General features: G+C 43.3%; 1 protein-coding gene across 4 annotated transcripts in view; it reads left to right on the forward strand.

Moving 5' to 3' along the window:
- The window catches only part of LOC129380530 (uncharacterized), a 32,154-nt gene extending 20,063 nt beyond the window's left edge, over positions 1-12,091 (forward strand). For all 4 annotated transcript variants that reach the window (XM_055061796.2, XM_055061794.2, XM_055061797.2 and 1 more), the window contains 2 exons: positions 5,413-5,521; positions 11,875-12,091. In XM_055061796.2, coding sequence (XP_054917771.1) covers positions 5,413-5,521; positions 11,875-11,964 — 199 coding nt within the window. In that variant the 3' untranslated portion in view covers positions 11,965-12,091. The remainder of the gene's footprint in view (positions 1-5,412; positions 5,522-11,874) is intronic.
- The last annotated feature ends 3,315 nt before the right edge of the window (positions 12,092-15,406 follow it).

Here is a 15,406-nt window from a genome sequence, read left to right on the forward strand (position 1 = left end):
CATATTGCAATTTATGAATTATAACCAGTGAGTTTTGAGGCCATATCCACTGGGAACAAATTCTAAGGATGGCACAGGTTTCAATATATGCACTGCCAAATTTGCTGTAAAAAAGCACTCTTGTTCCGAACAGAATGCTGTATTATGCATTTAATGTATAAAAACAACTGGAACACCAATGTATTTCATTGTGTACTTTTGGAATGAATTTCTCCTTTACATGCGCATAATGTTGTAATTGTTCGTGCTTACATGTGTGCATGTATTTCATTTTTCTTATTCATGTCTACTTTAGGTAATATTCCAATGTAGCAGTGTTTTTGCATTTTGGGCAACTGGCTGTACTATGCCACCAGCTAAGGGGGTGCTGGCCTCGTCAAGCTGCTTAGTTTAGCAGCTTCTATGCGGTTGCTCCTTCCTTTGCAATAAAGACGGAAAAAATATCCAACTTGATCTTCATGTTTGTTAGGCACTCATATGTAAATTAGCTATTCAGCCGAACTTCCTCAGGAGAAAAGGGCTCTGAACTGCTTTCTATAGAAGTTGAGAAATTAACTGAAGTTAAGGTAGACTATTTCAGAAATACCTTGCCGCAAAAAGTATCTCAATGCGTTCAGTGCAAGCAGAGTTATTGGCAATCAAACGTACCCTATGTGGTGCTTCCACTCCTTCAATGACTTGCATTGCGAAGGCTACAGTGGAGTAGGGCATACCCACAAAGCCCCACCTACTAGACATCACCGTGGCATGCAGTTCATATTTGATTTTGAATGTTCAGGTAGATGCCACTACTTCCAATTTAAGCACCTACGACTTGCCAAACATGGTTGTCCTCAGTGAGCCGCAGTGCGCTCTGTTAACTAGTCAGCGAAGTCGTCGCGGCACTTCATGGTGGCTGCGGTATTGACGCTACAAAGCAGGCCGCAGCTGCATGCAACTGTGGTGCATATGTGCAGCGTTTGCCTTGTGCACAACAGGGCTTGAATGCACGCTCGCACTCATACGCTCCAGTCTGGCCGTGCTACGTGGTGCGGATCGGCTCTCTCCTGCACCAGCTTGCCGATGAATAGTAGCCACATCCAACTTGTGTCTTTTGAAGCGCTATCAATAGCTCAATACAAAGTGAAGTCTGCCAAGGCATCTAACCAGGAGCAGCCTGGAGTGAGTGCACGCTGGCAAGTGTGCGTGTGAGCCGATCTTAAGTTTCGTGTGGTTCGAGTCTAGTTCAGCGTTCAAAAATAGTTGAAATTGCTGAGACCCGACATCCACGACACAGATAAGCAGGGCGACCAAAATTTAATTTCTACACGGGTGACCGCAGCTGAGTGTGAGCAGACAATAGTCAGCTTCTTCCAAAAGTACATAGTTATTATCGAAATTTGAAAGATTTCAACTTACTTCAGCCTGTTTATTAAACTGCATCAACAAATATACACAGTAACAGCAAGAAGAAATTCACTGATCCAAACACTTATCTTGATTGATGTCTGCTATTCACCGATAGCAGCAGCGTAAGGGAATCTGCTGTATTACAAAATAAAGCGTCTAGAAAAGAGTTAGGAGCAGGCTTCTGTTGAAAAGAGAGTGTTTGAGAAAATGGAGACTTCGCGCTCCACTTGCGAGATCCACGCACCACGCACGACAGCAAAATTTGGCTGAGATGTTCACAGCAGCGTATGTTATCAGCGGACTGTGTGTTTTCACCAAGCCCGAGGGGTGGTTTAGGACCCCTTTAAAGGTGTACTGAGAGGAAATCTTTGTCTTGTTTTTATTGCTTTTTGAATAGCTGTTGAGACAGTAATTACACTATGTAGCCTCAATTCCCCAAGGGTGCAACAAATAATTATGTTACCTTTTAATGTGACCATTTCAAAACACGCACCAAGAGCAGCAGTGTGTCTCGGACATAAAAAAGGAGGCTCATCAAGTCGTCGAAACCTGTTGCGTCAATCTAGTGGTAGCAGACACCACTGGCATATGTGAACACACTGTGTCCACGCTGAGGAAAGCCGAGTCCATTCAGCACTCAATGGGAAAAGAGGAGAGAGCATGTCCCCCTGTGTTTTCAAGATAAGTGCACAATTGGAAGGCCCATTTTGACAGCTTTTCATGACGTGGTCATTGTATGGCCTTCAAACACCACACTTTGCTTACTGGCGGGCTCTTAAGTTGTTTGTGACACCACGTGACCGCCACCTCCACTTTTCACAACTTGTTGAGTCACCTTTTTCATGTTCGAAGTTGCACTGCACTTGATGTACTTTTTGATTGTTTCAAGATTCCTTTAAGGAATGGAGCATCCATTATTTGGTGCCTATAGATTCAAAAATGCATGTCACAATGCTAAAATTTATCCCTCTTCGTACCCACCATGGTGGCTCAGTGGCTATGGCATTTTGCCGATAAACGGGAGGTCCCAAGTTCAGTTCCCGTTCACTCTAGCTGCATTTTAATGGGAGGAAAATAAAAAAAACTCTTGTGTGGTGCATGTTAAAAAACTCCAGGTCGTGAAAAATATCCAGGAGCCCTCCACTTCTGAGTTTTTCATAACCTACTGTGCAGTTTTGGGATGTTAAGCCCCAAAATTTACTGCAATTTTTTAAGGATCCAGATGGGGTGTGGCCCTTACACAGGGGAGGGCCACCTTGGTCAAATTTTTCCAGCTGTGCATAATCTCCCATGATTCCTTTGTACCAAGGAAGCAAACACTATTATTTTCACACATGTACCCCATGCACCTGGTGTTCGTCTGTCCTTTGCATGGTCGCTGTCACCATTGCTCAGTCACAGTTCGTCATCAAACTCATAGGTACAGTTGTCCTCCGTGCCGTTAAATATTCCTCTGACTGAAGTTTTTCACCACAATGCCCAAAGACACTACATTCCATGTACTCAGAAACGAAGAGCAGACAATCTTTTTCTTTTCTTTTTAAATTTGGGCTGCCAAGCTGGGGATGCAGCTTTTAACCCCTTCCGTGCCTTGGACAAGCTCGGTTAGTCCACGCGTGTTTGTTAAAAACGGTCAAGGTTGAGCTATGCTCTTCAGTGGTATTTTTCATTTTCTAAGGATTCCATGGACGAGCTGGCTTCATCCCAGTGCTTTGTTGTGCCTTCTTGTAGATGGCAGCACACTATGTGGGACAGTGCAAGCAGGAGCGAGTTTCAATGTTGCGGATGAAGTAAAACAAGTTGGCAACTGGGGATCTTCAAAATGTTGCGGTTGGCAGCTCAAACTTTGCTGGCTTCTTTGCAAGAAAGAAAAGCTGATTTCAGCAATTAATCGAGTGATTCCAAAGATGTATTACTCTTTGAGTGAAGACGATATTGAGATACTCCATCGATGCATTCAGCTCATCTTCTGAGAGTGCTGCTTCTGGTGACTTTGGCGTCAGACAGGGGTGCAAACTCGGCATAGACAAAGCCCCTGCATACCTGCTTCATTTACCATTTTTGGCATCTCTAGGTACAATGTTTGATGTGGAGTACACAGGTGATCCATTGGAGTATTTCCAAGTGTACTCTGCTGGTGAACACAAGAGTTTCATGTTCTCCTTTCATACCTATTGCATGGTATATGCTATAGTGCTGTTAAGCTTCACTTGCAATAATCATTGAGATTTTTCATAAATAAACACCTCATAAATTGTCTGCAGTGTTTCTTGTAAAAAATTACACAATAAAAAATTGGCCATTTCTGGTCAGAATTTCAGATAATAATGTGGCACGGAAGGGGTTAAACAACTATGGCCTTTGCTCAAGTGCATGTGGTAACCCATCTTTCAAATTATCTGCGATTTCTGCAGGAGAGCAAATGCTGTATGGCAAATGTGTGTCCCGTACTTCCATCCGACAAGACTAAGAATTTCAATTCTTCAGTGAGTTTAGTCAAGTTTAGAGAATGTGCACTGCATGCGAAATCTCTTACAGGATCATCATATATAAGAAAATCAACTATTTCATGTCCGTCATACTTGAAAAGCGCCTGCCGTGGTTGGTAGTGGCTTTGGCATTGCGCTGTTAAGCACGAGGTTGCGGGTTCCATTCCCAACTGTGGCAGCCACGTTTTGATGGGGGTGAAATGCAAAAGCGCTCTTGTAGTGTGCATTGGGTGCACTTTAAAGAACCTCAAGTGGTCAACACTAATCTGGAGCCCCCCCACTACAGCATGTCTCATAATCATATCATGGTTTTGGCACGTAAAACCTCAGGATTTAATTTTAATACTTAGGAAGCACCTGCCCAGGCAGTTGAAAAAGTATGCCTGGTGTAAAACATTGTGCAAAAAAATTGGCAAAGAATTCTAATCACATTAAAAACAATGGTACAAGTGAGCCTGCTACATGATGACATACCGACACCAAGAACAAGCACCCAGCCACCTACTTCCCAACTTGTCTTACTAAAACACATTACATTATTCAAGCTTACAGTGCACGTCCAATCAGAAGTATTTCAAGAGCTATGCAATATGCTTTAAACGTAATTTTTAACAATGCTTTTGCTTATGATGCTGTCTTGGCATGTACAATTGGGCACACAGCACCTGAAGTGATTAAAGACATAGAAGCAGCAGAACAGGTTTGCAATCCTGAATTTTTTGGAGGGTTTTGTTGAGTCTTCATATATGGACTCCACACCTGAACTGAAATATACTTGAGGTGCATGAATTATATAAATTATTTCTTGCAATTGTGTTTGGAAAACAACTAATGTCTGTCCTATCCACACTGTGAAACATCTGCCTTGCTGGGTTATAGAGCTCATTCATTACATTAAACTACTGGATTGTTCCAAGAGGGAACCCTTCTTACTGCAAAGCTGTGTACAACAGCTTGTCATACCTGCCGAAGGGATACAATAGACTTTTGATCTAGTCACCCCACTGGAAGCACTATAGGTGACATGCCCTTTGGTTATTTTTGTTTAATAAATGTTTGTCTCTGTCACTCTCTCTTCAGCAATTTTGCCTATTTCAAATCATTATTGTCAGAAACAATGAAATAAGAGCGCCTTCATACAGGGCAACATATTAATTTTGTAACACATGCACAGATGTCTGTGTTGTAACACTTCAGTAACACACTTGGTGCATACTAATAAGTTTTAAGTCGCAGGTACAGTTGAAAGCTTTTAGGCTGTATTTTACATGTTTAAACATCAATATTTTCATTAGCTCCGATTTGAAGTGTTTTCTCAGCATGTAGATTGGTACACACCACCTGATTGGGCTAATAGCCCAGAGTTGGCAACCCTTCCCTTCTCTAACACGCAACTGGCTGACAGGGGCCTTAGTGTTTACTGCACAGAGTTGGTGAGACGGAGTATAGCAGCTTGCCTTGTTACCATGGAGGAACTCACCATGTTGAAGCATGCAGAGGTTGTAGTTACATGCTGACCTTTTTGCTCTTTCAGAGATTGCAAGTCGTTGGCATTGCTTGTGCGTGACATCGTTGAGTGCGAAAAAGCTCCTATTGCCAGTAGCGGGAGCTCAAACCCTAAAGACCTCGAGGACCTGATGCGAGTAAGAATTGTTTAGAATGTTGTTTGCTCACATAAGTGGTGGGGTGTGCATGTGTGTAGATGTAGAGTTTCCCATCTATGGAAGGGGAGGGTGCAAATTTCTTACGAGGTAGCGAAATGTTTGCATATGCAGGTAACAAGTACATAATGTCATAATGCATTAGGAAGAATATATGCGGAATTATATATGAACCCTCTACAGAAACATAAATGCATTCCATAAACCATACCTTAAAATTTATTACAACACATAGATACAAACACAGGCAAACACAGACACAGGCACAGGCAGACTTTGGTAGGCTCATGACAAGGTGGCAAGTTTATCGTCGATAGGGTCATAACAGGCAAGCTTCACTCACATTCAGTGGCCAACTGCCCGACATAGGAGGTCCGTTTGATCCACCTACTTTTCCTGAACTAGTTGAGGTTCTGCACCCTACGATTTGTTTCACCAATGCAATATGACATCATCTGCATGTCACCATTCGTCTCGCCTGGTGCTGGCTTCATGCTGAATGAGTTTACAGCATTCTCTGTACTCACCGAAGAGGTAGTGTAGGGCTCGTGCAGGAGGTGCTGGGCTGGTTTCGCACGAGCTCAGTACTAGCATTCAACCACAGTGAGCTCATTCACTAAGCACAGGGCGATTCGAATGGATGTATGGCATCTTACTCCACCCAAGAAATGTCCAGATGGAACTCGGGAACCTGGCTTTGTGGTCGCTCAACACTTTTTATGGTTGTCATCATGCGACACCCATCATAATTGTTTGTTCAAACACAAGAATCACTGAAACAGACTATCCCAAGTAAGGGTACTTTCTGTGCTCTGGCTTCTGTAGTTCGCAGTGCAATTAAAGGCCAACAGCTCTGAGATATTTGGAAGCATTCTGACTCCTGACGCCCGATCTTGGCCCATGTTTCTGCTGTTTAGAAGACTGTGAAAGTATTTTATTAGTGAGAACTCGGCAGCCACAAGAACTTTACTCTTCCTTGTTGTCTCGCAATCCAATTGTTCTTGAGAGCTGCATGTGTTTCTGGAAGCCAGGCTGTGATCTTCTTATTTCTATACCTGACAACTCCTAATCATTTTTTGTAAAGTTCATGAATTTGTGCTCGTTGTCCAATATTACAAATTTGTCAAATTTTACAAAAGACTATTTAAAAAAATTTAGCTGGTTGGTCTCTGAAGATATTTTTCGAAATCTTCTGATGGTGAAAGAACATCAGAGGCATACTTGGTTTATGCAGACAAGTTCCCATATCAGACAAAATTGGCAACATCAAAGTCGCTGCAAAAGTCGGTTATCACAAAACAATGTGCTGCTTGTCAGTCACTGCTCTTCCAAGTTCGTTGCTTCTTGTGTGTTGTGTCTAAAGGCAATTCATCGTTGATAAAGTGAATATGTGCTGATCCACAGAAAGTCAAGTTGGCAGGTTCGCATGTTGGCCGGTATGCGTTTCCCGAGGACCTTGTTGCTGATGTTCCCTGTGTGCACAAGAAACAGTACTGTCACTGGTATTCACAGGGACAATATAATGGCTTGTCTCTCTCCAAAGAACTATGATTTTCAGCCTTTCAAGAAAGAAAAATATGGGGTTGCTTATTGTGCTGCTCGTTTCATGCCTCCAGTGTGTGCTGCGACTTTCTCACTTCCGGTCACTTTTTCCCTTACCAACCTATCTGTTTTTGTCTTTTCATGTGAGCTGCTGTGGATGGCTCACAGCACAGCATTGTTTGTCAGAAAAGTCTGCCTTTATCCTCTCTATGTTTTAATTTTCCTTCGGTGAAGATGACGCTGTTCACTCCCTGTACATGGGAAAGAGACCAAACGCGTTAGAAAAGCTCCAATAAAAAACGTAAACAGTGAGTTGAGTGAGCAAGTACACAAAGCAAGTGGTCGTGTGACCTTTCTGCATAGAACAGACCGGGAGGGGTATTCTGTAAGTGTCCACCTAGTGGACTGTCCATTTCGGCCACCGCCGAGTGGCTAGAGCTGAACTAGTGAGAAGGAAACTGGCTGTGTTCACCTGTTTCCCCCAGCCCAGCCAATCAGCACATCAGCAGCAGCCAAAATGTACATGTCCACTAGGTAGACAATTACAAAATAGCCTCCCAGGTGGGCATATAATTAATGAAATGAAAAGTTATAAAGGGGAATCGTGGTACATCTGGCTGAGGGTGTTGTGCTGCCAATGTCCTCCTTGCATAAGCTTGAAATAATGTGCAAGAAAAGGAGCCACAATGAACCCTTCCTCTTCTATTTTGTGTAGTATGCACTAACGCGATGGCGGTCAGGTTCCCCTTCAATTTTATGGTGCTAAGCCAGCTTGCCAGCTTCAGTGCTCAGTTGCTACAAGTGAGGTTGACATGTTCTTAGTGTGGGCAGGCAAAAGCAGAATGATAACATAAAAAGAAACAACAATAGTTTGTCTAGAGATTAGGACTTTTCTTTGTCCTGGAGAAAGGCATCTCACCTTGTGAGAAAGGGCAATGATGAATCCAACAACTGTAATGTACCTACGTGTGCCACAGGCTCTTCAGTAAGGTAGCTGGACTCAAGTGGCTTCAAGAAAGTAATTTTATTGATGTAAAACAAAGATCCAATGGGCTACACTTTACCAAACATCTAAATAATTGCAACACCAAATAATGTTGTACATTTCCTGCTACGCGCCCCTGCACAGGCTGAATTAGTGCTGTCCTGGCCACTGGTGACTGATTTAGCCAACATAAAGCAAGTTTTCCTTGTTCTTCTTTAACACACAGTTCAAGCTTGCATTGCACACATTCCTGCTTTTGACAGTGGTAAGTCACAAAGCTAAGTTCAAGTAAGAAAACAGATGCCAATAAACATAGTGAAAAATTCCAGCAGAGCTCATCTCACGATGACTGTCGTCACTAATATGATTAGCATTCAAGCAATGTAGCAACACACTGTATTGCAACCGTCGAAGCAGGTCATGTATGAGCCCTGTATTGCAGCCAAGTACTGTACTCCTCTCTTGCTCTTCCCTCTGGGCACGCTGCAAGTTTTCCTTAGTCTTCCGCAACACACAGTTGCTTCTTCCTCCCACACATTCCTGCTTTTGACAGTGGTAAGGCACAAGACTAATTTCAAAGAAGAAAACAGGTACAAATAAATATTGCCAAAAAATTCCAGCAGAACCCATCTCATGACGACTGTCAACCTGAATGCAGTTAGCTTTTAAGTAGTATAGTGACACACTGTATTGCCGCCGCTGAAACGCGAAGAGCCGTGCCCATCTCTCGCGCTTCCCTCTGGACGCCTGCACCATCTAGCAGCATGTGGGAGGCCCCCTCCGAGATTGCATGACCTCTGAGATTGCACCTGCTGTGCACCAGCGCATACCAATGCTGAGAATTAATCGCTCGCTGCTCATAGGCATCTGTGGCACAGTGCTAAAGCGTCGTACTGCTGTGCTTGAGGAATCCATGGGGCACAGGTTCAAATTTGCCCAACACTGGATAAATTTTAAAGAATTGTTTACTATTAACGAGTGGTGTAAGAGGCTAGACAGATCCTTTGGAGATTATTTATTTACGTTAATGCAATTAGCATTCATGTGGTGGTACATATGTAATTTGGTGATGGGTAATCCATTACTGGTAGAGATATTCATGGTTATGTTTATGTTATGTAAATATTGAGTTGCAAGTTGTCTGTTTGGGAGTATACTCAGTGACTGCTGAGAGAAGCCGAAGCTGAGAGAAAGAAACATTTTCCTCGTGCATACCGTTATCGCATCCCTCTTCACCCGGCTATGTTTCTTAATAAGGAACCGCTTTTTAACACCAAAGCAGTCCTCGATTTCTTGAATGATGTTGTCCTGCATGTTATAAGCCCATTAAGTTCATAGCGCGTCCTCTTTTCCAGAGGATATTGCTATGGTGTTTTTCATAGCACATGCCTCCAGGCCCTTGTGTTTCAAGGACTCTAATGAGGCAGTAGTGCTGTAGCCAATTTTAGCATCAGACACATATTATATATCGTATCATTCTCTCGAAATACATCTTAATGCTCATAGTTCCAGTCATTTGTCATCGCCATAATTTTATTACACATAGATTTTACGAACTTTATAGCGACTATTTTTAAGGCCCCTTTACAGCCACGTCTCATCAACTTCATAAAAATCATAACTCCACTGCAAACTCATTAACACTGGCATGGCACTCTTTGGCCATACCTGGCCCTTGCACCACTAAACACCACACATTCATTCATTAATACTCAGTGACTCAAATTGTTTGCTAGGTCGGGCAGCAGCCAGCAGCAAGTTGTCAATTCGGTTGCATACCCAGTGACCCATGTTGTCTGCTCGGCAAGACTGCAGCTAGCATATACCTGGTGGCCCCAGTTGTATACAACTAGGGTCACTGGGAAGAGCGGCGTAAAGAGGCCAGATAGATAGACACAAAGTTGCTGAAGTAGGCTAAGAACGCTAATTGCATTAAAACATGGGCCAAGACTATATCTTTTTATTTGATACTTGCGACATGTACACATGAAAAGAAGACGCCAAGCACTTTTTTAGCAGAGACACATAGCTTCTGAGAACTTGGCGCATTCTGCCATAAATCTCTCAGCCTGCAGCAACAGCCCGCTAAACACCCGACCATCTATGGTGACAGACGCAAGTTTCATCCAGCTGGGGGAGAACATTTGGAAGAGCTTTTGTTTGATACTAATCCTGTCACTGGAACCCCCATCAGTGGATCTGTCCGGCTAAACTGTGGTCACTCACGCTCTGTAAACCTCTGCCCTACTTTTCTTGTGTACTCCTATGCACTTGTTCCTTAGGCAACATAGGACAAGTGTACTGCCGTATTTACTCAAATATGGGATGAACACGAATATAGGTCGACCCATACCTTTTTATAAAAATGACGAACTTTGAACATGACACACCATTATTTACTGTAAGCTCCGCTACTAAATCTTGCAAGTGGATGCTACACTCTGAATCTTTGTCGCAACTACCATAGAAGTCGTTCTCGTCGGATGCTTCGCAGGCGCGCTCAGCACCATTAACGATGTCGTTCTCAGTGCCGTCGAATGTGTTGGATATGCAATGTTTCTTAAACACAGTCTCAATAATCTCCAGATTGGCTTTACGGTGGGCTTGACGCAGGGACTCCCTTAGCTCTGTACTTTTGCTAGCTTTGTTCACGAGTATAGGGTGAGGTTCTTTGGTTAGGAATATACATTGATGATGCATTTAATTTTGGACACTCCGGGCAAATTTCCATTGTCGTCGTTGCAATAACATTCCGTATAAAGTCCCAGTGCGAGAACCTTGTGGCCGCATGCCACGTGCTGTAGGTGTGGATGGAAGCTTGCGAGGGTGAGCCGAGAAGGATGGTGGCTTGATACAGTGGTATCTTCTCACGCGTGCAAAGGGAGGTAGCAAGTTGACATGCACGCACTAAGAGGGGGGAGGGGGCAAGTTAGTGCACATCTCTTCTACTCCAGCTGCGGTGGCTGAGCATGGCCACGTGTGTCCCGTTTGGAGGCAGTCTGTGCTGGGTTCAAAGGCTAGCTGACCTGAGATAGCTGACGTCTTTGTGTGCACTGTGTTCTCGTGTGCCTGTAGTTAGTGTTGAAGCGAGAAGCGGCACGAAGGGGAATTCGCTTGCCACTGCTGCTGCTCTTTAACACGCCAGCGCTTTGACAGCGAATGTTGATGGTCATCGAGTGAGATGTGTTCCTGTTTGCCTGTGCGCACGTGACAACGTGCTTGTTAATTTAGTCAGTGGGTGAATCTTTACAGCAGCTTATGCAGCTGATAAAACGGCTAACCTTATGTCGTATAGCTGACTAATGATTTGCTATTGCAATCAGTACTTCGCCTGTCTGGCAAAACTGTGACTTTATTGGGTAACATTTCTGAAAGAGAAGAAAAAAAAAGGTCGACCCATATTCGACTAAATACGATAGTCCTTTGAGTGAAGGGTATCACCTCCTTGGTATCACCACAGTTCTACTGTCAGTTTCTAAATGCTCACATGGTGTCGCTTGGTATATGCAGATGCACATCTGTGGGTTCCATTAGAATGCATAGGATGTAAAAAACAAGGAACCCTTATGCTGATGGAGGCTAGGCCTCCCCCCTCCCCCCCAAAAGTTCAAAAGGGATACCTTGCTGCCACCACATACACCTATGTGTGTGTGTGTTGTCATGGCCACTGGAGAAAAACACTTTTATCCAGTGGACATGGTGTTGTCTTCAGTAACATCACCATATTACAATATGCGCCCGACATTATGTGGATATCACTAGCAAAGTCCCATTCGTTTTCTCAGTTCCCCGGTATTTCTGTTTGCAGGAGCAGAATGAGCGTCTGAGCCGCGCAGCAGATGCCATTGACGCAGACATCAAAGAGTTGCAACAACGTATCGAGCGCCTGGGAAGCTAAATGGACTGTATACAGTAGAACATCACAAAAAGAAAAAAAAATTGCTTTCACAAAAATTTTGTTGTGAATTGAGACAGCACATACAGGGAATGTGTCGCAGCAATAAACTTCACTGTCAAAATTCCTACTTTCGCAAGCCATGCTTGAGGCTATATAACTGCTATACCGACAGCACAAAATGCGCCCCATGCATCGGTCAGCAATGGCAGCACTGCCATGGAGTGGCATTCTGAGTCAATCACTTTCAGAGATATGATCATTTTCACAAGATTTCACGTTACTCAGCACAGGACGTGAAGGTGCGGGCAGAAACTGCATTCCCCGCATGCAACATTTTCTGTCCAATGCACGCTGTCGCCCGTAGATACCGACACATCCAGTGCACAGCACGAAAGTGATAGTATCTTGTATCCTCAAAAGAGGTTGACTGAGAATACGGCCCCATCATGCAATGCAATTTGCAATGCAATGAATACGGCCCCATCATGCAATTCTACGTTCGGCAACACCAAGTCCGCATGCGATGCCTTTCTATAGTTGTACCAAAATCAGTGTTCTTGAAGCAGTGGACCCGTATCCTCAAGTGATCACTTTTGTGGTCACAATGCGAACCCACTTCTCACTCATGGCCAGAGGCGTAGCAGCCCACACTGTGGCTGCCATCTCAAGCACCATCAACGCTGGCACCATAAACAAGTCCATTTCGGTGGGATGGGATTTTCTTGTTATTGCTGCGTTTTTCTCGCCAAGCCACAGGTTATGCACTGCACTAGGTGTGCATAAACCGTCGTCACATGTCAGTAGAGGGATGCAGCCATGCCATTTAACACAGGCAATAATAAAAACAAAAACATTATAGCCATGACTTGTATACCCGGCACATGCGATTGCATCCAGCGCTTTGCAGCCTTTCTAAACAAAAAATAGCGGCAGCCTTACAAGCATGCTATGGCAGTATTTTATGCAATTTAAGTCGGGAGCAAATGCATTTGAACACTTTTTGCACTCTGTTTACATGGGCAGGTAATATGGGATCTAATCTTCCGGCAGATTTCGTTGATGCCAGACGGCAGTTAAGTGATGTTTCGTTGTCGAGAGAAGTGAAATGCATTCAATTCTATAGGTGTTCACTGGGATACAAAAATATTTTGTTGTGCGAGAATTTAATTGTCTCAAGCTTTCATTATTGTGAGGCTTGACCGTATAGCCTTCACATGTGTAATTGTCTTAAAATTTTCAGTTTCTTAATTAACTTGAATATGTGGTAAAAATGTCTGTTTCTATAAGATTTCAAACTTATGTGACCTTGCTTGCACATACACGAGAAGAAAGGGGGTTAACAAAGGGGCCTGATTTTTATTAGTCATATCATGAGAAGCCAACAAACACTGATACCAAGGACAACATAGGGGAAATTACTTGTGCTTAATAAATGAAATAAAGAAATGATAAATTGATGGAAATGAAAGTGGATGAAAAAACAACTTGCCACAGGTGAGGAATGATCCCAGAACCTTCGCATTTTGCGTGCGATGCTCTACCAATTGAGCTACCGCGGCGCCGTTTCTCCATCCACTTTCTTGGGTATTTATGTTTCCTAGTAGACCCTGGGAGTGCTAGCCAGCACCACCACTCGCAGACCTTGGCGGCGGATGTGGAACATCCTTTCTGCTGCAGGCGTCGCCAGAATGTTATCTTTTTGGGTGAAGGCAACCGGTCAATAAACCCACCATGCTACCTGAAGGCCGTATTCTATTCTACCATGTTGCCATATTCAAGGCCCTCATTATGTAATACACGAAAAGAAAGGGGGTTGACCGAGGGGCCCATTTTTAATTAGTCATATCATGAGGACATGTGCTTTGCTTTGCTGCAAAGCAAAGCGCCTGGGGCCATGTTTCATGACAATCTATTATACAGTCCATTCATTATGCCTTTTGTCATTGGCTTGGAAGCTGCCATGCAGCCATTGTCGTGATTGTTTACTCAGTGCGACAGATTATGAGAATTGAAAATGAAATGGGATTATGAGGTATGGTTGCCAGCTTTCTTCATTTTCGGCATTTTACACAAAGTGTTGAGCTCTGCAAGTGACCAGCATGAGGAACCAGTGCCAATGAATAATTGTAGTAGCAAAGAATATACAGATGTGTAAGAATGTGCATATACAAAAGTTACATTACGAAAACTGAAGGAATTGAAGCTGTTTCTAAATCCCTCGCAATCAATCCCCAAGCGCATGCTCCTGAAGTTTACCTGTTGCTCATTAGGTTAGTTCTCACGCTCAACTATTTCAAATTCGATTCTATTCACTACCTGCAAACTTTCGGCGCTAGCATGGGAACACCATTCGCTACCACGTATGCGAACATTTCCATGGGAAAGCTTGAAGCAGACCTGTTGAAATCCTACACTTTAAAACCCCACACCTACTTCGTTACATTGACGACATATTTATAATATGGGAACATGACACAAGCGCATTAACTGACTTAATTAGCCATTTCAATCGCTTTCACCCGAGCACTAAATTTATTGCTCGCCCCTTTCCTAGTCAGATCAACTTCCTCGACATGACGGTCTACATAGAAAACAGAAAACTGAGAACGACACTTTACCAGAAGCCTACGGATAGCCAGCAATATTTAGACTACAACAGTCATCACCCACGACACTGCAAGCAAGGAATTTTTGTCGGACAAGCAAAACGAGTAAGAAGAATTTGCAGCGAAGACCACGATTACATCCACCACCTAAATGACTTCAAAACAATGCTAGCAGAAATAAACTATCCACAAGTTGCTCTCAATAGAGCTTATGATGTTGCGTCAAAATTGGAGAGACAGTCGGAATGAGTAAAGAAACAGCCTACACCAAAATCTGACAGACCACCAGCCTTTATAACAAAATCTTCTAATGCACTCCCAAACATAACATCCTACCAAAATACCACCCAATATTATCAAGTAACGAGTGTCTGAGGAAAGTGTTCCTGGATGTACCGAGGGTTACCTATTGCCGCAACAAGAACATTAAAGACATGTTAGTGCGTACAAAAGTCGGCCAACATCATTCCCCCATAATAAAAGCATGTTGTCGCCCCAGGTGGAAAACCTGCAGGCACCTTAAAAGTCACATTAAAATTAAAAGCACCGCGAATAGTTATATACACGAAGTCAAATCTAGCTTCACTTTTACAAGTTCGGATGTGATTTATATGTTTGAATGTTCCTTCTGTATGAAACAATATATCGGTGAAATGGGACAATCAATGAACATCAGATTAAATGGACATCGTGCGGACACAGCTAAAAAGCTTCCCAAAACCGTCGCCGAGCATTTCAACCAACCAGATGATAACTTTGATGAACTTTAAGCTACATCTTACAGTCAAATATCTGTTTTGAACAAGAAAGAAAATACAGAGACTCATACCTTATCC

The sequence above is a fragment of the Dermacentor andersoni genome, chromosome 1 (assembly GCF_023375885.2).
Source record: "Dermacentor andersoni chromosome 1, qqDerAnde1_hic_scaffold, whole genome shotgun sequence".
NCBI classification, from domain to species: Eukaryota; Metazoa; Arthropoda; class Arachnida; order Ixodida; family Ixodidae; genus Dermacentor; species Dermacentor andersoni.